The 23536-nt window shown below is 39.0% G+C and overlaps 1 protein-coding gene across 2 annotated transcripts in view; it reads left to right on the plus strand.

Moving 5' to 3' along the window:
• The first annotated feature begins 8221 nt into the window (after positions 1–8221).
• The window catches only part of LOC306847059 (zinc finger MYM-type protein 4-like), a 28039-nt gene continuing 12724 nt past the window's right edge, over positions 8222–23536 (plus strand). Inside the window, exons 1-10 of one of the 2 annotated variants that reach the window (XM_079380803.1) lie at positions 8222–8539; positions 10680–11243; positions 11529–11581; positions 11675–11839; positions 12801–12873; positions 13009–13246; positions 13510–13639; positions 19709–19924; positions 20006–20156; positions 20253–20368. In XM_079380803.1, the coding sequence (XP_079236929.1) occupies positions 10760–11243; positions 11529–11581; positions 11675–11839; positions 12801–12873; positions 13009–13246; positions 13510–13639; positions 19709–19924; positions 20006–20156; positions 20253–20368 (1626 nt within the window). In that variant the 5' untranslated portion in view covers positions 8222–8539; positions 10680–10759. The remainder of the gene's footprint in view (positions 8540–10679; positions 11244–11528; positions 11582–11674; positions 11840–12800; positions 12874–13008; positions 13247–13509; positions 13640–19708; positions 19925–20005; positions 20157–20252; positions 20369–23536) is intronic. The other variant, XM_079380804.1, reaches the window with a different exon arrangement.

A 23536-nucleotide genomic window follows, 5' to 3' on the forward strand; every position in this document is an offset into this window, starting at 1 on the left:
GAGTTGTTTGCCGGACTCTGCGTTGCTCAGTGCAGATAGGCTGGTATTCAGTAGGAGCGGTCGTGATTCAGTGTGTTTTCTATTTCAGTTTATCATCGTCATGGTAAATTATTGTGTTTGTGGAGGTTGCACAAACTCCGGCCTGTCAGGGCATCGAGTCCACAGGTTTCCGAACAAGAAAAGGCACGGTGCTATCTTCCGTGCCTGGGTGCGTTTTGTGCAGGTGAAGAGACCGGACTTCACCAGTGCATCTGTTTCGAAAAACTCGGTGGTGTGTAGCGTTCACTTTGGACAAGAAGATTACTTACTTACTTTTTTACTTTTGTCATTTAGCAGACGCTTTTGTCCAAAGCGACTTACAAATAAGAAAAAGTAACTAAAACTAAAAAGTTACAACTCTATAAATACTATCTACCCACATATTTAAGAAAATAAAGAAATTAAATAAAATTAACACATGCATATAACAACAACATTTCAATAATAAACATATCAATGAAAAAATTAAATAAAAAGCTACTACTATCCCTTGCCGGTGTCCCTGCCCGGTGGAGTTATCGTCCCGACGATACGATGGAGTTCAACATGGGATGCAAAAGCAAGAACCAAGTGAGACTCAGAGCTGGTGCGGTTCCTTCGGTGCTCACAGCACATTCATCGGGTCCGCCCTGTCCGCCTTCAGCCTGTGGTTTGTCCATCGCCGGGAGACATGATGGTCATCAGTGGCGTAACTTTGTTTTTAAAAGTGGGTGGAACAGGATTGAGTGTCCGTCTATGGGGGTTAATGTATGTGCATAGAACTTTTAAAGTGATAGTTTCATTTTTACATGCACTATAATAAAATATATTGTAAGGGCACATCCCTGAAAACCACGATTGCAAATTTGACATTGATTCAAACGGGTAGTTATTATACAGTACAATAGTCAATGTTGACTGTTTTTGCTCATTTGATTAACGAAAATAGTTCCTAACAAAAATCACAGCAGAACAGCTCTTGAGCAACACAGCAGTGTTTAGTTACTGAATGATTCGCATTTTTGAAATACTCATTTAAAGGATTAGTTCACCCAAAAATGAAAATTCTGTCATTCATTAATTACCCTCATGTCGTTCAAGACCTCGGAACACAAATTAAGATATTTTTGATGGAATCTGAGAGCTCTCTGATTCGCCATAGACAGCCATTACAGTTTACAGTTACATAATAATATTTCTACTTCAATTCGTTTTTTTAATAGGCTATAAGCATTTAAATGGTGGCTGTCATAAAACCTCAAACAAATTAAACATTGAAGAACAGTAAAAATGATAATGAATATGTTATATGGTGCATATGCCCCTCTACAGTTTATCTTTCTAGCTCACTATACCCACATGAAAAAATACTGTAGTCATTTATTGTAAATACTATAGTGTTTTTAAACCATACTATTAGTAAAGTGTATTATACTGTATATATTATAGTATTTAAAACACTTTGTTTATGAATGCTACAGCATACTGTATTAACTATACTGAACTGATAATCCAATAAATACTGTAGTATACTTTAGTTTTTTACTACAGTAAACTCTAGTGTATTATAGTATAATATGTAGTTGTTGAAAACTTAGTACAGTATTGGGTAAAGTAATTTGTTTATATTACTATAGTTGTTATATTACCACAACAACTATAGAATTACCTCAACAAATTAATTGAAGTACTTTATTATAGTATGGTTCAAAAACACTATAGTATTTTCCATAAATTACTGAGTATTTTTTCATGTGGATAATGAGTTTATGGTCACCAAATATGTTTTTTTTCTGTGGTAAATGTGACATTACGTGACACTGAAACACTGATTGAGCGATTATATGAGACCGCATACGGATTTTAAAGTTTGTACTCTCTTTTAATTTACCTTCGAATGTTTAGTCATGTTTATTTTGTGCTGAAACTGGTAATGTGGAGGAGATGATCAGTTCACGTGCGCTTCGTGCTGCCTCTTCTGTTGAACTGAGACGCTACAAGGATCTGTCACTCCAGATTACAGTGGCAAACAGTGCTGTTACAGTGGCAAAACGGCATTTATTTTTTTAGCCTAAATACTGCAAAACAATGGACAGAATTTGAAATCTGAGATTTTTCATATTAAAAGTACCAAAGCGCAATGCTTATTGCGATTTATTGGAGTTGCACTTCAATGTTCTGTCCATTAACTAAAAACAGGCTAGGCTAATCGATTCTTGGGATTTAAGAATTGATATCGTTCCGTAAAAATGAGAATCGATTAAAATCGAGAGAAGAGTATTTTTTACCCAGCCTTAACCACGATCAATGCACAGAAATGTAGCAAGGACATCAGTCCATGTGACATCAGGGGTTTGACCAACAATAATACCATAATTTATTCAACAATTCTTCTCCTCGAGTTACCGTCTTCTGCCATTTTGGAGAGTACCCCAAAACGTAATCAGCTTTCTTTACATTCAGCATGCGCACACTGTCTACTGAATGTAAACAACGCTGACTACGTTCTGGGGTACTCTCCAAAATGTCGGAAGACAGTAATTCGAGGAGAAGAATTGTTGAATAAATTATGGTATTATTGTTTTCTTTGTGCACAAAAAGCATTCTCGTTGCTTCATAAAATTACGGTTGAAACACTGCTGTCACATGGACTTTACCGATGTCCTTGCTACGTTTCTGGACCTGGGAACATTGCAGGTGCATTGCTGTCTACGGAGGGTCAGAGAGCTCTCAGATTTAAACAAAAATATCTTAATTTGTGTTCCAAAGATGAACGAAGGTCTTACAGGTTTGGAACGACATGAGGGTAATTAATGACAGAAATTTAATTTTGGGTGGAACTATAAGTCAAAGATTCAGTGGTCCATTCATAAAGACAGGCACTTTCTTCATTCTTGAAGCCGTCTGAATGAATCGTTTGAATAAATGCCTCAATGACTACGTTTACATGGACATCAATACTCCGATTTTAATATGATTAAGACAATACTCTGATTAAGCATCTAACATGTAAACAGAGATTTTTGATTACCTTAATCTGTTAAAAGTCATAATCGAAGTAAACACAAATCCGGAAACCATAGCTGGTTGGGCCATTTGGGCGCTACCAGCAGCACGGACTCCTGCTCTTCCCACATGTGCAACAGCCCCAAATGGCAAACTGTTTACGTGGCTGCCATCAACCCCAGTGTCTTTTGGAAACACTTTAGGGGTGGTGATCTCCCCAGTTTGAACACAGCGAGAGAATTGATTATAGCATGAGAGCGCTACCGAGAGAGGCGGGCTCACATTGACAGCGAATGCATCTCTATTCCTAAGAATGAAATGGTTTGATTGGGTTGCAGCCTGCTCTTCTGCACATTGACAGAAAGCCCCAGGGACTGCAAGTGCTGAAGGAGCTTTGATTTTTGAATGTTTAGCACATCCTCGGAATGTCGTCTAGATAGTTCAGAATGCACATTCCGCTTGATTTGAGATGGGACAGAGCAGAATTCATGCATTTTGTAAACGTACGTATATATGCAGAACCATGAACTGATAGGCCACGCCTTCGAAGGCGAATCTCAGGAAGCGCCTGTGGTGAGGGGCTTTCTGAATGTGAAAGTAGGCGTCTCTCAGGTCTACCGAAATGAACAAGTCCCGGGGCTTCACCTTAATCATTTTGAATGAGCGTTGTGACAGAGCACGGTATAGTGGTCTTAAATCCAAAATAGGTCGAAGGCCGCCGTCCTTTTTCGGAACTAGAAAATAGCGGCTTTACAACCCCCTCTCCCGGTCTTCTGGGGGAACCACCTCCATCGCACGCTTTTCCAATAGAGCCTGTATTTCCGCGCACAGAATCGGAGCATCTTGAGGCGGAACCGTAGACATCAGCACACCGCTGAAGCGGTGTGGTCTGCGATAAAACTGCATAGTGTAACCGCTTGTCACAGTCCTCAGTACCCATTCTGAAATGCCCAGAATCATTCGCCAGGCAGGCACATAGTTCTACAGAGGTTGAATAATTCTGCGCTGAATGCGGGACAGTCCGCCATTTTGTGGCAGGGGTTTTTCTGAGCGTTCTGACGCATCTCTCTGTGATGAGGGGCCATTTATGTTGCACAAGTATGTCAGATCGTTTACCCGTGTGAAATGAGCCAGCTCGCTGCCTTGAGTGCTGTGTGAGTGTGAGTGAGTGAGCTCGATGTACAGCCGTTCGCCGCTCTGCGGCTGGGGACTGTGCGTATATGTGGGAGCGTGCTGCATGTACAGTTGCTCGCCGCTCTGCAGCAGGGAACTGCGTGCATGCATCAGTGCTTGTGCCACATATTGTAGTTTGCTGCTCTGAGGCGGGGAACTGTTCATTTCGTGTGAATGTGTTAAGTGCAGAGGAAAAAATTTGCTCTGATATTGAGGAGTTTAGTTTGTTTTTGCATTTATTAAAGGCAAACACATTGAACACACTTTCACGGTCTGAACAAGCGAGGGAATAGCAGAAAAAACATGAGCGTGACAAAGGCGGGCGAACTTCTGCACCGGCTCTCCATCCAAGCTGCCAAGTGCTGTCCTCCTCCGGCTGGGACGTTCAGGGATGCGGCTGAGGTGGCGGCGCTGACACAGTTGAAGGGCGTGGAGTACCCGGGTACTTGTAGCGAGACTGCCAGGCTGCCGCTTCGGGTACTTGTAGCGAGACTGCCAGGCTGCTGTCTGCTTTGACGCTGGTCCGATGTCCTTGCTCGGGGCCGGTGTGGAAGCAGAAGGTTGTCCAGCTGGGTGTTGCCTGGCGCGCTGAAGTGAAGACGATCTTGAGCGAGCAGGGGGAATTCTAGGGCCGGTGCTTCGCTTGGGCATGAAGTGACTCATAGCCCTCGACTGCTTCTGGGCTTCGAGAAAGCGCTCGGAAAAAGTGCCCACAGCCTCACCGAATAATCCATTTGTGTGGATTGGGGCATCCAGTAGAGCCGTCTTTTCAGAGTCTCTCATTTCAGTCAGTTGAGCCACAAATGGCGGTTAAGCACCACCAAACTTCCCATACTGCGGCCAATGGATTGGGCGGTTTTCTTCGTGGCTCGAAGAGCGAGGTCGGTGGCACTCCGGAGCTCTTTAAACGTTTCTGGGTCCTGCCCACTCTCATCCAATGACTTAAGCAGCTTTGCTTGAAACACCTGGAGCTCGGCCATAGTGTGGCGAGCTGAAGTTGCCTGTCCTGCCGATATAAAGGCCTTCTCCGTGATGTGCGCTGTCGTCCGGCAGGGCTTCGAGGGGAGGGTCGCCTTGGACTTCAGCCTCTAGCCTCTTCAACGGGGGGAAGCTTGGCGTAACCCCAGTGGTCCGCTCAGTAATAAAATTACTTGAAATTTTCAACAACTTTTCACATCATATCTTTTTGCACCAAATAGTATCGTTAACAGTATTGATAAGTACCGGTATCGATAAGCAGTATCGGTATCAATAAAATGTAAACGATACCCATCCCTACCCAAAACTGTATATGGCATCATCACGAAGACGAACTATGTTTATAAGTGAAATTCTGGAGGGGGCATCGGATTGCGTCATGTGATGATGTAATGACGCATGCCATTAATCGATCTATGTACTCTAACATGTAAAACGGGAACATGAAATGATTATTCTAAAAGCAACTCATGTAAACACTTTAATCATAATATTGTCTTATTCAGAATAAGGTAAATAATTAGATTACTGATATCCATGTAAACGTAGTCAGTGACTCATCCATTAAGACCATCACTTGCTACCACCTAATGAAGGTTTACTTTAAAAGAAAAATGTAAAAGTAGCTTATTTTAGCATTTTCCCAACATTTCATATAGTATATTTAAAAAAAGAATGATTTAAAACACCAAGGTCATAACCTTATTTATGCCGTTATAATTCTGCAGTGTAAATGCAGTCATGCTACATTTCAGCTTCATTAAACTGTGCATTATGTAAATGCATCTAAATGCCACTTTAGCTGCTTCAGTGCTCAGGGAGTCCTGTACATTGTTCGGTTCCGGTAGAGCCCGTGCAGCAGGGTAACTGGGTGACTGTGAGGCGTCCTACTCACGGATCAAAACAACACTCTTCCGTTTCCGATCAAAACATCAAACAGGTTCTCCCCACTCAGTGACGCATCCACTGAGAAACCTGATGAAAGTGCTCTAGTTATTGCCGATTCTATTGTACGGAACGTGAAAATAGAGACACCAGACACCATAGTTCATTGTTTGCCGGGAGCCAGAGTGCCTGACATCTTGGCAAAATTAAAAGTGCTGGCTAATGCTAAACGTAAATTCAGTAAGATTATTCATGAATGGTCTTCATCCCTCTTGGAGTGGTGCCGCTCTTCTCTCTAGAAATATGGCACATAGTCTGAGAGTTCGTACTTGACTAACTGGGGCCCAGGTCAGGAAGCAGACAGACTGGCTAAACCGACCGTCTGCTAGCCGCCTCGCGTCACAGAAGTCAGTTAATTCTCAGCACACAGAGACTCTTTCACCTAGATAGAAAGCAGCAATCGCACTCGGGTGCGCACCAAAAGTGGACCAAACAAGGTGGTCTCGGTACGCTTTCAAACGAACCCTGGAGAGGTTCTTTGTGGTGAGAAAGCGATCCGACCTTAAACAGACCCAACCGCAAAAAGAACTGCGCATTTTTGAACTAAACCAGCAGCCGTAGTCAGCTGCGCTGTGCATTATAGGATGAGGAACTGTTTGTTGACAGTTTGCAGTTTAGCATGGCAGGTCGCGGACAAACTTGGGGTTATGAGGAGCTGCGGAGCCTCAAAATAACAGTGCGCTGTTTGCTGTCTTTGTTTACTTCCGGGAGCACCGTTGGAATTTTCCCGCACGTTCTTTCTGACCAATCAAAAAGCAGTTTAGGGAATGCGTTCAAAGACACATCTAGCCAACAAGTGAAGCAGATGTTGTCAGGTGACTGCATTTTGGTTCGTTTCAGCTGGTTCGGACCAGAGCAAACAGTGTGGTGTGAAAAGGAACAAAAACGGCAAAAAATAGCTACAATGTATAATTTTTTGCCTTTGGTCCGGACCAAATGAACCGAACTACAGATGTGAAAGCACCCTTAGTTTAGCATAGATCATTGAATCAGATTAGACAATTAGCATCTCGCTCAAAAATGACCAAAGAGTTTTGATAATTTTCCTATTTAAAGATTGACTCTTCTGCAGTTACATGGTGCACTAAGACCGACGAAAAAAAAAATTTTGGGCAATTTTCTAGGCTGATATGTCTACGAACTGTACTCTCATTCCAGCATAATAATCAAGGAACTTTGCTGCCATACCATGGGTGCAGCAGGCGCAATGATATTACACAGCGCCTGAAAGTAGTCCCCAGCTCAGTAGCCTATTATATAGCTGGGGACTACTTTCAGGCGCTGCGTCATATCATTATTTACTACAAATAAAACCAAAAAACCAAGGTTACTATAGTTAAACCATGGTAACCACAAATTAACCATGGTTTTGCAACACTAACCATAGTTTAACCATGGTATTTGTAGTAAAACTATGGTTATACAAATGGTAGTCAATACGCAAAAAAAAAAAAAAACATGGTTACTACAATTTTACTATAATAAAACCTTGGTTAATTTTCTTACAGTGATGATAACTGCTGGAAAAAATCAAACAGCTAACACCAGCCTAAGCTGGTCTGGTTTTAGCTGGGGATTTTTTTATTTTCTTTTTCTTTTCTTTTTTTCACCGGGGTAACGATCATTTATTTACTCAGGCATGTTTAATCAACCACGCTAACCGATTCAATACAAAAAATGTGAAAAATCAGTAGAGTAAGTAAGGCTGGAATACACTACACGACTTAAATCTGAACAGATTTTTAAAACATTAGGCATCATACACTTACCGACTTTGTAAATAGTGACAAAGGAAAACTGGGCATCATACACTACGCGACTGAAGATCATACACTAACAGACTTTAAAGTTGCTCTGATCACAACAAACTCGAGCAGAAACATGTACCCTGTTGCTAGGAGACGCATGACAAATGAAAACATGTTTTAAAATCGGCTGAAAATATCAAACATGTTTGATATCCTCCGACTGGATAGAATCAAAGTCTGAAGCTAAAAAATCGGAGTCTGTGACCATTATACACTACGCGATTTTCTGTGGAATCTGTCAGCTGTAATCTGCAGACTGGCTCTGACTTTCCTCAGCTAGCGTCAACTTGTTCAGACTGTAAAATTGGGGCGGAAATCGTGTAGTGCTTAACTCAGTTATGCTTAAAATGTAACTGAGTCATTTAAACGAACTGCTCGAAGGAACCGATTCGCGGAAATGAATCGATAGCGGGTAACCCATGTTGTGCGCCTCACCCATAATGCACTGCAGCACGCAGAGGGGGAAGAGCAAGCTAATCCATTCAGCTAGTTTTCGGTTTCAGCAACTTTTGCAGTATTTTGGTATTTTAATGCAGAAGTAATCAACCGTGCATCTGGCAGTGGTTGTTTATCGAGAGGGATTGTTGAAAGAATACGTCAGGCGTTTTAAGGTGAGTGTTTGAACTGTTGAAAATGTTGGCCCGCGTGTTGTTTATCATCTCTGCAGAGATTCGCTGCAAAATATGCATGCCCCGCAGCGTGGTTCACCTTTATGCGCTCGGTCTGGCTACAGCTTACTTTGCATTCATATTTTAAAACCTTATGTTGGAGTCTTTTGTTGTTGTTGTTGTATTTTCCATTTCTATCGAATATCGAGCTAACGTCAACAGAACACGTTCATAAAATACAACAATACAATTTGGGAGTATTGTTTGGTGTGGTATGTATGTGACGATATTAGCCAAACATGCATGTTTGCAGTTCTGTGACTTCATGCCTTGTGCAGCAGTTGCAAAAGTACAAGAGCGTTTGCTGCAGACAGTAAGTTAGACTAAAGTCCATTGTAGAGGTTGTTATGGTTTGAAATAGGAGGGTAGTATTTGAAAAATAACTCTATCGCAATTATATAAAATGAGGATGTTTTCATTCCGAATACTGTGGAAGATATTAATGGATTTTTATTAGAATTTAACTTTTTCCTGCCGCAAGTAAGATTAATAGTTATTTGTAACATTTGTGTAAACTAAATTTAGTTTTCCTTTTAAAACGACAAATAATTAACTTTTTTTCATGAAAAATAATATATTCTTAGTTGTATATTATTTTCCTTGAATAAACAATGGCGTAAAACGTAGTTTAAGTTTCTACCCAGTCTAGCCTCTGCTTCAAGGAAGTAATTTAATATTTGAACGTGCAGAATTTCTCAAAAATCGAAATGCATTGCACTTAACCATGTTAGACCCAAATATAGAAAAAAATGAAAAATGATTTCACCTTTTAAATGTTGTTGTAGGAGATCTCTAATATAGAAATAAATGGTCTTTTACATTTTGGGCTCTTGGGTAGCAGAATTTCAATGATTTTACTCACTGTATGAACAAATGTAGAGAACACCTAAATGTTCATTTGCAGGCTGTAATGCTTCTGTAACCCCATAACAATAGTCTATATGTGTATACACACTAATAAGCACAATGATAAAATTAGTCATATTTCATGGAAGAAAAAAACATTTATTATAAAAAAAAAAAAAGTTCCGATTACATTTGCAAAACCTGATAAACTGAAAGAAAGCTTTAAAACATTCATCATGACTTGAAAACTTGTATCAGAGTCCATCTCAAAGTCTCTGTTCCCATTTTGGACAGTATCATTGGTATCATACATATATGAGACAGTCTCTCTTGGCTGGTGACATTCTAAAATAGAAAACAAAAAAAAACACAATGAATCCCAATCACACTCGTTTTAAAGAATCCACCCATTCACAGATTCACACAGAACTGTCCGATAGCTTATTGTGTCATTTAGTTATCATGCTAATAGCACTGATACCCGCACATTCCAGAACATTATCACCTCCTCATGGAGCAAGTAGCTATTTGGAAAAACATGCAAAACCTAGAAAAAACAACAGGGCATTTTATAAATAAGATGCAGATAGTCTAAAATATTGCTACACAAATACTTTGAAATTCTCAAAGAAATAATTTATTCTTCAACTTGAACTTATTTAATAATCAAAATCTTGATTGAATCTAAAAATGGTATCAATGGTAAAAAGACATTTAAAACTTGTGAATGATCAAAAACAGTGTTTCTATTTAAAAAAAACATGCAACAAGTGAGAAGCACAAATCATCCCTTTAATGTGCTTGGTGCACAGGCTACCCCTTTAACCCAATGTTGTAAAATTACAACACTGACATAGCTTAAAATCTTCATAATCTAGACATTACTAATCACAGAAAAAAATATTTTAGGCATTTTAGATATTTTAAGTATTTTAGATTTCTCCAGTCCAGTAAAACAAGATGTGCTTCATGGGTGGTTCGCAGGACGTGTGAGTTCATGGCCAGGTAAACAGGCCTATTTTTAATATCTAGCATCCAATAGCATTGCAAGGCTAAACAATAGGACCTATTCGTTTTGTAAATGTGGTCTTGGAGAAAAAAAAAACATGAGCAGCTTTTTTTTAGTCAAGCTAAAACTGATGTTGTAATATTACAACAGTGGACCTTACAGGGTTAAGCAAGTTTGGCATTCTTATTGTTGAACTCGGCTCTATGAACAAATGTCTTCATTTCTCAGTTTCAGGAGTGAAGTCTGGCCCCTCACAGTCTACAGAGACAGTTTCACCGCTGGGCTCTACGTCTGTCACCAGTGTCCCTATGGCTAGTGAGGATTCAACAGAACAACTTCCAGGGGTTGTAGCTGGTTCAGAAGTGAAGCCAGATGCAGTGGAGTCATGTCTGCTGGATGCCACCGAGGCTGGTGTAAATGAACCAAACCTTCAAAACAGCCTTATGGAAAGCCAACAGGTGGAGCAGGAGGAAGAAGAGAAGCTTCCAGAGGAGATGGAGGAAGATCCGGATTTAAGACAACAGCAGGATGTGGACCAAGAAAACAGACCAGATAAGAGCAGCGTAGCTGACCAGAATGAAGAAGAAAATTTAGCACAGGAACACTCTGAGCAGAAGAACGCTGTAGAAGAAAAGACGAATGAAGTGAGGAACATCACAGAAGATGCAGCACAGTGTTCAGAAGAGCTTGTGATCGCTAAAGTCGAAGACTTTACCAATGAAATGACAATAGATGTGGACCAGGCTGAGGATCGCGATGGGAGGATGGAGGTAGATGGATCAGATGATGCAGGTTGGTGTGAACTTTTTGCCTGTCACAAGATGTGTCCCATTGATATGACTTGCAAATACATTTTGGTAGTTACTGATATTGATTTATGATTCTGTGTATTGATAAGTGTTAATTCCACAGCCATGGAAAATGGTTGAATTCCTAAATATGCGTTTTATGTTTTAATATATTGAAAATGAAATGCATGTTTTAGATGCAGCATAATGTTGCTTTATCATTCATATTTTTTATACATTTATTCATTTAATGTAGACTGTTTTTCTACATCATTTTTACATTTAACAGGAAAATCTTTCCCTAAACCCATAAAAAGAGAGAAAACGGACCCATCTGTTGTGGTAAGTATTATCACTGTTTTATGTTTACCATTTGAAGTTCATCCATGGAGGAAGTAAACTCCTAAAACTAAAATCCTCTCCATCTAAATCCAGCAAACACAGTCTGTATTAAAAACTGAGATGAAACCTCAAGTGGCCCAGCTCTCTGCTGCCCTACCAGTGAAGGTGAAGGATGAGCCAATGGACGAAGAATATGAGAAAGCGTCGGTGTCACTGCGCCCAGAGGGAAACATTAAAGATGAGCCTGACACAGCAGCTGTGAGTTTCACCACTGATTTCTGCCTTTTAGTTATTTTTTTAAATAAAGTTAAGGTACCAATGCATTTGAGGATTGAATTTTTTTAATACTTTGTGTGTTCAGTCTTTAAATGTATGTGTTTGTAATCATATCAGTTCTCTAAAAAATCAGCACAGGAGTATGGATATGTTTTACAATGTCCAACATCAGAATGCTTGGATAGATGGTTTACCAAACTAGACTATGTTCTTTAAAACTATAAAATGTTACAATATATATGTAGGGTTGTCATAATTTTGTCTGACAACTGATTGTAATATGAATAATTGTGACAATTTCGTTGAAGTTAAATTAACAAGAGTTCAATACACACATTGTTTGTTTTTGACAGATGTCTCTTATGCTCACTAGGGCTGCATTTATTGGATCAAAAATATAGTTAACAAATATATATTTTTTTATTTTAAAATGTAATTATTCCTGTGTTGGCAAAGCTGAATTTTCAGGAACCATTACTCCAGTCTTCAATGTCACATGATCCTTCAAAAATCATTCTAATATGCTGATTCGCTGCTCATGTGACATTTCTTAGTGTTGAAAACACTTTTTTTTTTTTTGTGGAAACCATTAAACTTTTTTTTTTACAGGATTCTTTGAATATGATGTTCAAAAGAGCAGATTTATATTTGAAAAATAATGTTTTGTTATGCCTTTATTGTCAGTTTAATCTTTTGATCTGTTTAATTTAAAAAAATTCTTTCCTCTACCACTGAACTGGAAAATGAACCCAAAATGGGATTTAAAATGCAAAATAGTTAATTAGATGAATTAAATAACAGTACCGCTGATTTAACCTGAAGTAATGTAAATTCAGCTCATTTTTTCATTGCCTGTCATATGGTTTGGCTTTTTGCAGTTAAGTAAGGTATAAAATGTTTCATGGAAACTTGTATTTTTTTTTCATTGTGTTCATATTTTCAGGAGTTCAAACAGACACCTGATTCGATCAAGATCAGCGCAGTTTTCTCTGTAGGAGGAAATACCACATCCATTGGTACGAGCCCTAAAAATATATTATGTTGTTCTTCTATCATTTATTATAGGAGTGAATAGACGTGGTGATCAAAAGTTCAAATAATTTATTAATTTTCTTGTTATAATTCTTCCAAATTTTTCTTTGTGACTGCAGTTCCAGCAGCCGCTCCAGCAAAGGTGGCACCAGTTCCTACACTATCTCTTCATTCTCTGGCCCCTGTCAACCCAATTGGTGTGGTCTGCACAGGATGTAACAAAGTCCTCTTAAAGGGACAGACGGCTTTCCAGCGCAAAGGCTGTCCTAAACTCTACTGTTCACCTCAGTGTCTCTGCACTACCTCTAATGTGGTGGTCAAGATACCTCAGAAGAAACAATGTCACCACTGCCACAAGTATGCCTACAAGTCTTGTTTTCATTTTTTTTTTCTAAAATGTAACTTTTAAAATGATCAATCCAGGTGCATTAAATTATATTGCATTTAAATAACTTGTTTTTTAATATGGACATTTTAACTTACCACCCCAAAACCTAACCACATTATAATAACATACTCCGTTATTTTAAAAATACAAAGAATAAAACATAACACAAATTGAAGTACAGCAATGGTGTTTAACATACCCTTTATAGATACAAATGCCTCTTTCCCTGCAGAGATATTTTTGACCCGAAGGATGTGATCAATGCCCCGGTAGACATGTCAGGGACTGTGAAGGAGTTCTGCAGTCAGAAATGCCTCAGCGCTTTAAGCTTCAAGTGCAGTGTGTGTCAGAAAACAGGAATGGTAAGTGGCCATATCTATTTGTGCAGGTGTGTCCTGCACTGGATCGCTGCTACTGAAAATGTGGCCCGTAAAATAAATCATGTTTTGCCCCTAAAGGCCTGTTCACAACAAGACAAATGTAAACATTTTAATTTAGATGAAGAGGGGCCTGTTTCATTAAACAAGTTTACCAAATAAGCCAGGTTTATTTCAGTTAGTCTGTCTTATTGATTTGGTTCAAAATAAGTCAGACTAACTAAAATAAGCCTGGCTTGTTTGTTAAACTTGTTTTATGAAACAGCCCCCAGGTGTTACTTTGTTCAAAGTGATACAAATATTTACATGCCCTTGTAATACTTTCATATACTTGTGCATGTGCATACCAAGACAACAGCAGCACTTTCACTGCTCATAGTGCTTTTATCTACTTATATCTACATATTTTAAGTTTTATATACATATGTATACCATTTCTCGTTCCCTCCTCTTAGGGAACCAAGATTACATTAGGTACTTGGAGACATTTTACTTCCTTCTGTCACAAGTGGATGCACTGAATAATATTAGTGTCAAACATGTTGGTGTGAACAAGCCTTAAATTTAGGTGATCTGGGTACTGTGAAATAATGTCAAGACAACACATCTTCATTTTACATTGTCTTTTCTGGATGTACTCAAAAATACATAACTTAAGTATTTTGAGTTCCCATAATAAATTGCACAAAAACAGTTTGATTAGTTTGATCCAGTCAAGAATAGTTTTTTCGCTCATTGAATCTGTTAGAGCGGTTACACATCAGGTAACAGCTGACTGACTCATTGAACCATAGGTCTTTAATTTCAGTTACGTTTGACTTGAAATTAAGCAAGAACCGTTTAGTGTATTTAACTAAACTTTTTACATTTAGTCGGTTGGCAGACGCTTTTATCCAAAGCGACAAATAGCAAATTGAGGACAATAGCAATCAAAACCAACAAAAGAGCAATAATATGTAAGTGCTTGACAAGTCTATTTTTTTATTGACTTAAGGGGCTCTTGGTGTTTATGGTTATGCAGATATAATGAAGACATCATTCAAAATTATAATAGGTCTGCTTTCATTTGTGGCCACTTAAAATAACAAAATTACTTTTGTGAAATGCAGAAACGCAGCCAATGTCTGCTTCCACTATTTCATATATATATTTCAATAACTTGTGCATCATGAAGAATGTTTTGTTGCATATCCAAACCAAATAGCGCTGCTTTGTAGTGACTCGGGAATGATCTAAAAAAAATCTCAATTGCTATTCTTTTGGTATCTTGTGAAAGCATAACTAAACTAAATGCAAGCATTTTTGATAGATGTTTGAATAATAATTAACTAAAACGTGGCAAGTATGTTTGAAAGCAAATATAAAAAGTGTGCATTCATATTAAAATGAACTTGGTGGTGCTTCACATTGGTCAATCATTGTTTCTGTGGTGGGGAGAAAAACTAATACCACTAGTAAAAGCACGCAAAAGTAAAATTTTCATCTGTTTAACAAATTTACTTGCGAAATACGACTTGCTCGCATCTTTCCTCAGGTAGGTTGTGTGTTGTAGCTCATTGTCTGTCGCTCTGAGGTCTGGCTCATGAATATTAATCACATTGTCTGCGTTCGCCAGAGCTGATTGGCGGAGAGGTGAGCGTTAGCCAATGGGATTACCGCTTGCTTCTTATTCTCCATCTGCCGAAGGATGCGAACGGCCTAAATAATAAACGATATTCGTCATTCTGATAGGGGAAAAAAGTAAGAATACCATTAACATTTAGCGCGTCAGTACCGCGTGGTTTAAGACTCACTTTCTCTCTCTTTGCCGTGTGTGAGGAGAGAGCTGCCGCTGTCAGTCAAGCGACGGTGAGTACGGCGCCTACACAATAGATACCGCTGCGAATCCATAGAGATCAATAAGAACAGAAAGAAAACGAAACTCTTCCAATTCGCTGTATTCCCGCTTTATTTATGCGAATGATCTGCTCGAACGATTAATGTTTGGTTAGGTACCGTTTTTGTGCCTCATCCCCACCCGCAGAGCGCGCTATTCATACGGTTGCATATAAGCATGGTTAAAGCTCCCCTATCAATGTGATAAAAATAGCTTCAAGCTTCATCCGATTCATTCACTTTTCATCGCTTTTGGAAGATGACACACTGCACGTGTGAGGAAACTCTTGAGACGGTCCTGGACAGCGAGGAAGAATTCACCTTTTCTTCAGAAGAGGAGCAGGATGAAGATGAAGAATGGTCGCATTTTGAAGAGCGCCTTGATCCAGCAGAGGACGCCCTTTCTGATGAGTAAGTCATTCATACTTTTTTAGTTATCATGTCATTTTGAAATAAGCATTTACGTATTTTAATAGTTTATATTTTGAGTAAAATGTGTGTGTCCTGGTCATAATACATTGCCGTTGCATCTAAATGTTTTTTGTTCTGTATAATACACTGTTTAAAGGTTTGGGATCAGTGAGATTTAGATTTTTTTTTTTTTTTTACAGAATATTTTTATTAATCAAGAATGCATTAAATTGATTAAAAGTGGTAGTGAAGAAATGTTGCAAAATATGTCTCTTTCAAATAAATTCTAAAGTTCTTGTAAACTTTGTATTCATTGATCATAATTTTATCACTATTTAAAATGAAAATTAGCAGCTTTGATCATAAATGTTTGAGTTCCACACAAGTATTAGAATGATTTCTGAAGGATAAAGTGACCCTGACAACTAGAGTAATGTCTGCTTATTTGCTTGAATAAATGTAGCTTTGGTGAGCATAAGAAACTTCAAATTTTTGAAAGGTAGTGTATATTGATATAAATGTGATATTTATTTACACTAGTTTGCTTATCAAATTAGCTTGTTTGCAAATATCTGATCAGGCATAAATGATTGTAGTGTGCTATAAACGTGCATGTGTTTAGCGATTAGTAATGGTTACAAAAAAATAGCTTTGAACTTGTTGTCATCATGCTCACAGTTTTGTTTTTTTGTTGTTTTTTCATAAAACAGAAATGAGGAGAATGACATTTACCAGAAGCCTGTTGCAAAGAAGCCCAGGACAAGCAAGCAGCCTGCTCTGAAGTGGAAAACAGAGACTGAAGTTGACGTGGTTACACAGACTCTGAGATTTGTGCCCACTCGAGAACCCGGACCACAGCTGTGGTCAACTGACTCGTACACTCCCCTCAGTCTCTTCAAGCTCTTTTTCACTGAAAATGCTGTCTCAACTCTATGCTACAATACAAATGCCCAGGCCGCCAGGTCACTTGCAAGGGGTCGCAAATACAAGTGGACAGATGTCAGTGTCGGTGAAATGTACCGCTACTTCGGACTCATATTCTACATGGGCATGGTGAAGTTGGTGTCCATCAAAGACTACTGGCGGCAAGGCAGTCTTTTCTCTGTGCCTTTTCCTGCCACAATCATGTCAAGGGACAGATACCGCACCATTTCATGGAATATGCACATGAGTCACCCAGCTGAGGACAAGGAGAATGACAAAAAGAAGGGCACAAATGAATATGACCGGCTTTTCAGGGTCAAACCCCTCATGGACACGATCCGTCTTGCATGCAAAAGCATTTATCATCCTAGACGAAATTTAGCTGTGGATGAAAGAATGGTAGCATGCAAAGCCAACACAGGAATGACACAGTACATGAAAGCCAAGCCAACCAAGTGGGGTTTCAAGCTGTTTGTCCTCGCCGACTCCTCGAACGGATACACTATAGACTTTTCTGTGTACACGGGAAAGAACAACACTGCGACAGGCAATGGACTGCCGTATGATACTGTGATGTCTCTCTTGGACAGAAAAAGTTTGGGATCTGGGTACCATGTGTACATGGACAATTTCTACACAAGTCCAAAGCTCCTAACAGACATGTTAAAGATGAAGTATGGCGCTTGTGGGACTTACAGAGACTACAGAAAGTACAGCCCACAAAATGCACCTAATTCACTGACTAAAAATTCCCCCAGGGGATCCATTAGATGGATTCGAAATGGTCCGCTTTTGTTCGTGAAGTGGATGGACACACGAGAGGTGTCTGTGTGTTCCACTATCCATCCTGCCTACACAGGAGACACTGTGCAGAGGAGAGTGAAGATGCAAGATACATGGAGCTTAAAGTCGTTCCCCTGTCCCGCACCTGTTACTGCATACAACCAATACATGGGGGGCGTTGACCTGTCCGATCAGCTGTTGCAATACTACACCGCACAGCACAAAACCTTGAAGTGGTACAGAAAGATCTTCCTACACTTCTTGGACATTGCTGCCACCAACTCTTACACAATGCACAAGGAGTTATATGGCAACATGACCCACAAGGAGTTTATGGAGCAGCTAATTGCGGAGCTCTGTGGTGTGTCGCCGAAAATCCCACAGAAACGTGCCAGCAGTGACCATGTGCCCGTTCCAGGAGCTCCGCTGAGCAGCAATACCAGGAAAATTGCCTCTAGTGGTCGGCGAATCTGTGTGCACTGCAAAGCAGCGCATGGAAAGAAGAAGCAAACTCCTTGGAAATGCCAGGCGTGCGACGTGCACTTGTGTCTTCAGCTGACGAGGAATTGTTTCCAGGAATGGCACAAATCTCTGTGACTGTGTGCTCAAAATTGTGGTTTTGACCTTCTGTCTTTCTTTTATTTGATCTGTCTTTCTGTCTGTATCATATTATACGCTGTTGTAAATAAACGCAAACAAAAACATTTTCTTTTAAGACTTCTTACATAATCTCTTTTGGTTTCCTCACAGTTGGATCCCACATTGATAGGTCTTTACCCTCCTGATGTGAAATACGTCAAAATGTAAAAATATATTGTCTCACATAAATTAAAGGGGTCCTATTATGCTCTTTTACAAAGTCTTGACTTTGTTTTGGGGGTGTACTAGAACAAGCTTGGTGGTTTGAAAATCGTATTATCTTTCACATAATTTACATTACAATACCTTTCTCCCCAGCCTTGCACAAACGGCTTCATTAGTTCCGGGTGTAATGAAGGCCCGCCTTCCGAAAAAAAGAAATGTTGTGATTGGTTAGCTGTCCCGGTGTGTTGTGATTGGCGAACAGCTTAGACAGCGTTTCAGTATTGCCCCACCCCTTGCCAGAACAGCAAGTTCATCAATATTGCTATATCAATTCAGTCCTAAGAGAATATTGAACAAGAGGATCGTGCAGAACCTTTGCACGCACAGAATTTGTAACTTTGTAGGTCGTTTTATGCTGAAACGCACACTGACTAAAATTCAAAAAGTGAAAGCATAATAGGACCCCTTTAAATCCATGTTTTGTTTTATGTGAATGAAAGGACAAAATAATTTTTGCAACCTGTTGTAACAAAGGCTATATGAAATCCAGTAATTAAGGTTTACTGTTTTTTTACCCCATGTCTTATTTTGTATATCGTTAGATTATCTGATTTGGTGCTCAAGAAACAAATCTTATCAGAGCTGCTTAAGTTCATTTTACAAATCTCTTTCTGTGCCGTGTCACTGAAAATCCCACAGAAGCGGGCCAACAGTGAGCATATGCCCGTTCCAGGAGCACCGCCAAGCACCGATACTAGGAAAGTTGCCTCTAGTGGTCGGCGAATCTGTGTGCACTGCAAAGCAGTGCGTGGAAAAAAGCAGCAAACTCCTTGGAAATGCCAGGCGTGCGATGTGCACTTGTGTCTTCAGCTGACAAGGAATTGTTTCCAGGAATGGCACAAATCTCTGTGACTGTGCTCAAAAATGTGGTTTTGACCTCCTGTCCTTTTATTTGTCTTTTTCTCTGTATTGTACGCTGTTGTAAATTAATCTGCAAACAAAAACATTCTTAATTCAAGTCACTTAATTTTATGGAGTGTAGATTTGGAAAACAATATTCAGTTTCATAACTGACTGGATGTTTTTGATTCATTTACATTTTTATTTTATAGTTCTGTAGAAAACACTATTGTTCTAGACATTATATATATTTTTTTCTTTATTTGTCTGTGATGGTTCTGCCTGCCTATATAGTCTGTAGAAATAAAATCTTCAAAAGATCTAAAATGTTGCATGTTGCAATTGTATTTCTCATAGACTTACACTCACGAAGTGAACTTAATGGGCTCCATCCATAAGCTGTGCAGCAACAGTTGCTTCAACCAGTTCCGCTCCTCCAATAAGCTGAACATGAACAGCTGTGTGAACTGTGGAGGATATTGCTATGGCACAGACAGTCAGTGTCCATCTCTGCAGATAGAGGGCAGTGTTATGAAGTTCTGCAAACAAAACTGCTTCATAGCCTTCAAAAAGGTAATGGCAAATGAATAACTAAATAATGATCCAATAATTTAAGTCAAGTCATTATTAAATAAATTCATCTTTCTTTTGTAGAAAAGTTTGAAACCTGTCGCCTGCAAAATTTGTCGTACCATGCGCCCGGTTGCAGAGATGGTGGACAGTCCAAACACGCAGGGTGTCAGAGAACTTTTCTGTTCATCTTCCTGTGTCACAGCAAATAAAGTTCAGACTGTCAGTTCTTCAGGTAACATAACCAGCTGTTTACTAAGATTCTGCATTCTTAATGATGTTCTCTTTTTGAAGTATACTCAAATGTCCTTTTTGTTTGCATGCAAATAAGGTGCTCCAGTGGAATGCAACAGTTGCAAGCTTAAATTAACGCCTCAGTACCATCTAGCCATGTCTGACGGAACCATCCAAAACTTCTGCTCCTTTCCATGCGTAGTATCATATCAGGTAGAGTTTACTGATCTCTCTAATTCGAAGGGGACATCGGATGCAAAATTCACTTTTACATGGTGTATGAGATCATACTGCTCAAGCCCTGCCCACGACTGCTGACAGACTGTCCCGTATTAGCATATTCCCGCCCTCAGCCAGTTGTACGCTGTCTGCCATTTTCTCTGGGCTCGAGCAGCTGTAGTGACAACAATGTCTCGTAAGCAGTGGTGTATAAAGTACCTGAAAGCCATACTTAAGTAAAAGTACAGATATCTTACCAGAAAATGACTTTGGTAGAAGTTGAAATCACCGTTTAGAATATTACTTGAGTAAAAGTCTTAAAGTATGTGATATTTATTGTACTTAAGTACATTTAAGATTAAAAAAATACTTTTCGTACTTAAGTATTGAAAGTAAAAGTACAAGTAAATGGAAAAGAAGCAAATATAGGCTATATAAAAAATGTTCATACACAGCTTAAGTAGCAAGATTGTGTTCAGTCTGAACTCTTTTTGCAATTTTGTATTTTTGGGTAAGAATAAGAAGCACTTCATCCGGTACTTAGTGTCTTTCATTCCAACATAAGGAAACTTTTATGGAATCTGCATCTGATATAGCATTTAGATGTATTTATTTACACAGTTAAATGTATCTCAGAGGGGACAAGGATGCATTTAAACTGCAGTTACAGATGCATAAATAGGCCTGTTTTGTTTTTAACATAAAACGTTGAAAACTGATATTTTAAGACATGAAAAAAGTATTCGATGTGAAATTAAAACTGCCAGTAGGTGGCAGCAAGTGACTGTTAATGAGTGAGTCATTGAGATTCAAACGGCTGATTCATTCAGGAACAAAGCATTTGACTGTGTTAATGAGTGAATCATTTTTATCAACCCATTCGTTTAAAAAGCCGATTCATTCAATGAGTAAACCTGGTCCATTGATCAGAGACGCAAAACAGTACTATGATCTTTGTTCGGAAATATTTTCGTTGGCAAAATTGAGCAAAAACAAGCAATATTATGTCTAAAATGTAAGTCACCTATTGCTTTACTGAACTTGTATAAAATTATTAAATGTTATCATGCTGATATCTGCAGAAAAACGGTACTCTTTGTGTGATATTCAAGTTAACTATATTAAATTATATAAATATAAAAAGCATACAGAAGCATTTTGCCGTCTACAATTTAGAATACCTGGAATTTTGATTTTTAATAGACTAAGAAGTCAACGTGCGTGCACTCTGTGTGTGATTTGGTGATGTAGCTTACTCAATGTCAGATCGCACATCATTGCAACAACACTAAACATATTATCGCAGAAGATATACAGGTACATCTCAAAAAATTTGAATATCGTGAAAGTTTTTCTTGTAACATTTCAAAAAGTGAAACTTTCATATATTTTAGATTTACATGTAAAGTAAAACATTTCAAGAGTTTTTTTGTTTTAATTTTGATGATTAGAGCTTACAGCTCATGAAAGTCAAAAATCAGTATCTCAAAATATTAGAATATTTATATTTGAGTTTCAATAAATGACCATCCCTACAGTATAAATTCTGGGTATCTCTTGTTCTGTGAAGCCACAATAATGGAGAAGACTGCTGACTTGGCACTGATCTAGAAGACGAACATTGACGCCCTCCACAAAGAGTGTAAGTCACAGAGGGTCATTACTGAAAGGTGTGGCTGTTTACAGAGTGCTGTATCAAAGCATATTAAGTGCAAAGTTGACTGGAAGGAAGAATTTGGGTAGGAAAAGGTGCACAAGCAACAGGGATGACCGCAAGCTTGAGTATACTGTCAAGCAAAGCCAATTCAAACACTTGGGAGAGCTTCACAAGGAGTGGACTGAAGCTGGAGTCAGTGCATCAAGAGTCACCAAGCTCAGATGTCAGATGGAGAGGCACAGAATCAATGTTGCTTGAAGTCCAGTGTGAAGTTTCCACAGTCAGTGATGATTTGGGCTGCTATGTCATCTGCTGGTGTTGGTCCACTGTGTTTTCTGAAGTCCACAGTCAACGCAGCCATCTACCAGGAAATTTTAGAGCACTTCATGCTTCTTTCTGCTGACAAGCTTTATGGAGATGCTGATTTCATTTTCCAGCTGGTCTTGGCACCTGCCCACACTGCCAAAGGTACCAAAAGCTGGTTCAATGACCATGGTGATACTGTGCTTGATTGGCCAGCAAACTCGCCTGACCTGAACCCCATAGAGAATCTATGGGGTATTGTCAAGAGGAAGATGACACACACCAGACCCAACGATGCAGGTGACCTGAAGGCCGCTATCAAAGCAACCTGGGCTTCCATACCACCTCAGCAGTGCCACAGGCTGATTGCCTCCATGCCACGCCGCACTGATGCAGGAATTCATGCAAAAGGAGGCCTAACCAAGTATTGAGTGCATAGAAATTAACATACTTTTCAGAAGCCTGACATTTGTTTAAAATATCCTTTTTTATTGATCTTTTGTAATATTCTAATTTTCTGAGAGACCGAATTTGGGTTTTCATTATCTGTAAGCCATAATCATCAACATTTCAAGAAATAAAGGCTTAAAATATTTCACTCGATGTGTAATGAATCTATATAATATATGGGTTTCACTTTCTGAAATGATTGACACAAATATATTGACCTTTTTCATGATATTCTAATTTTTTGAGATGTACCTGTACTGTATATGGCACACCCCAGACTCGACTTGAGTGGAAAATTATATCATCCGCGGGTGTGTGAGCACTTGATTGCACATGAGCAAAGGTGTTTTTAGGAGTCTTAATTTGCAAATGCCAGACCACTGATTCGTCAAATCTGCTTTCTTGTAGTATGTGTTCTTCTGACTTCTGACTTTTTTGTAGTAAGTAACAAATATGCTTCGGGGAAATGTATCGGAGTAAAAGTGTACATTTTAATTTGGAAATCTAGTGGAGTAAAATTTGGCTGAAATATAAAAACTCCAATCCAGGTGTTTTGTAGTTGGATGTAAAAGGGAACATAAGAGTCTTCTGACAAAAGAGCCACTGAGGACACAGTGTATTCATTGTTTTTGATGGTAGTGCGCCACCGAATACACTTAAATTCGTTTGTCTGTGCAAATCATTTTAATTCAGATTGCTTTCTGAATGAGGGACAAATCAAGGCAGGTTTTGCTAAAAGGTTAACACTCAAG

This window comes from Barbus barbus, assembly GCF_936440315.1.
Source record: "Barbus barbus genome assembly, chromosome: 27".
Lineage (NCBI taxonomy): Eukaryota > Metazoa > Chordata > Actinopteri > Cypriniformes > Cyprinidae > Barbus > Barbus barbus.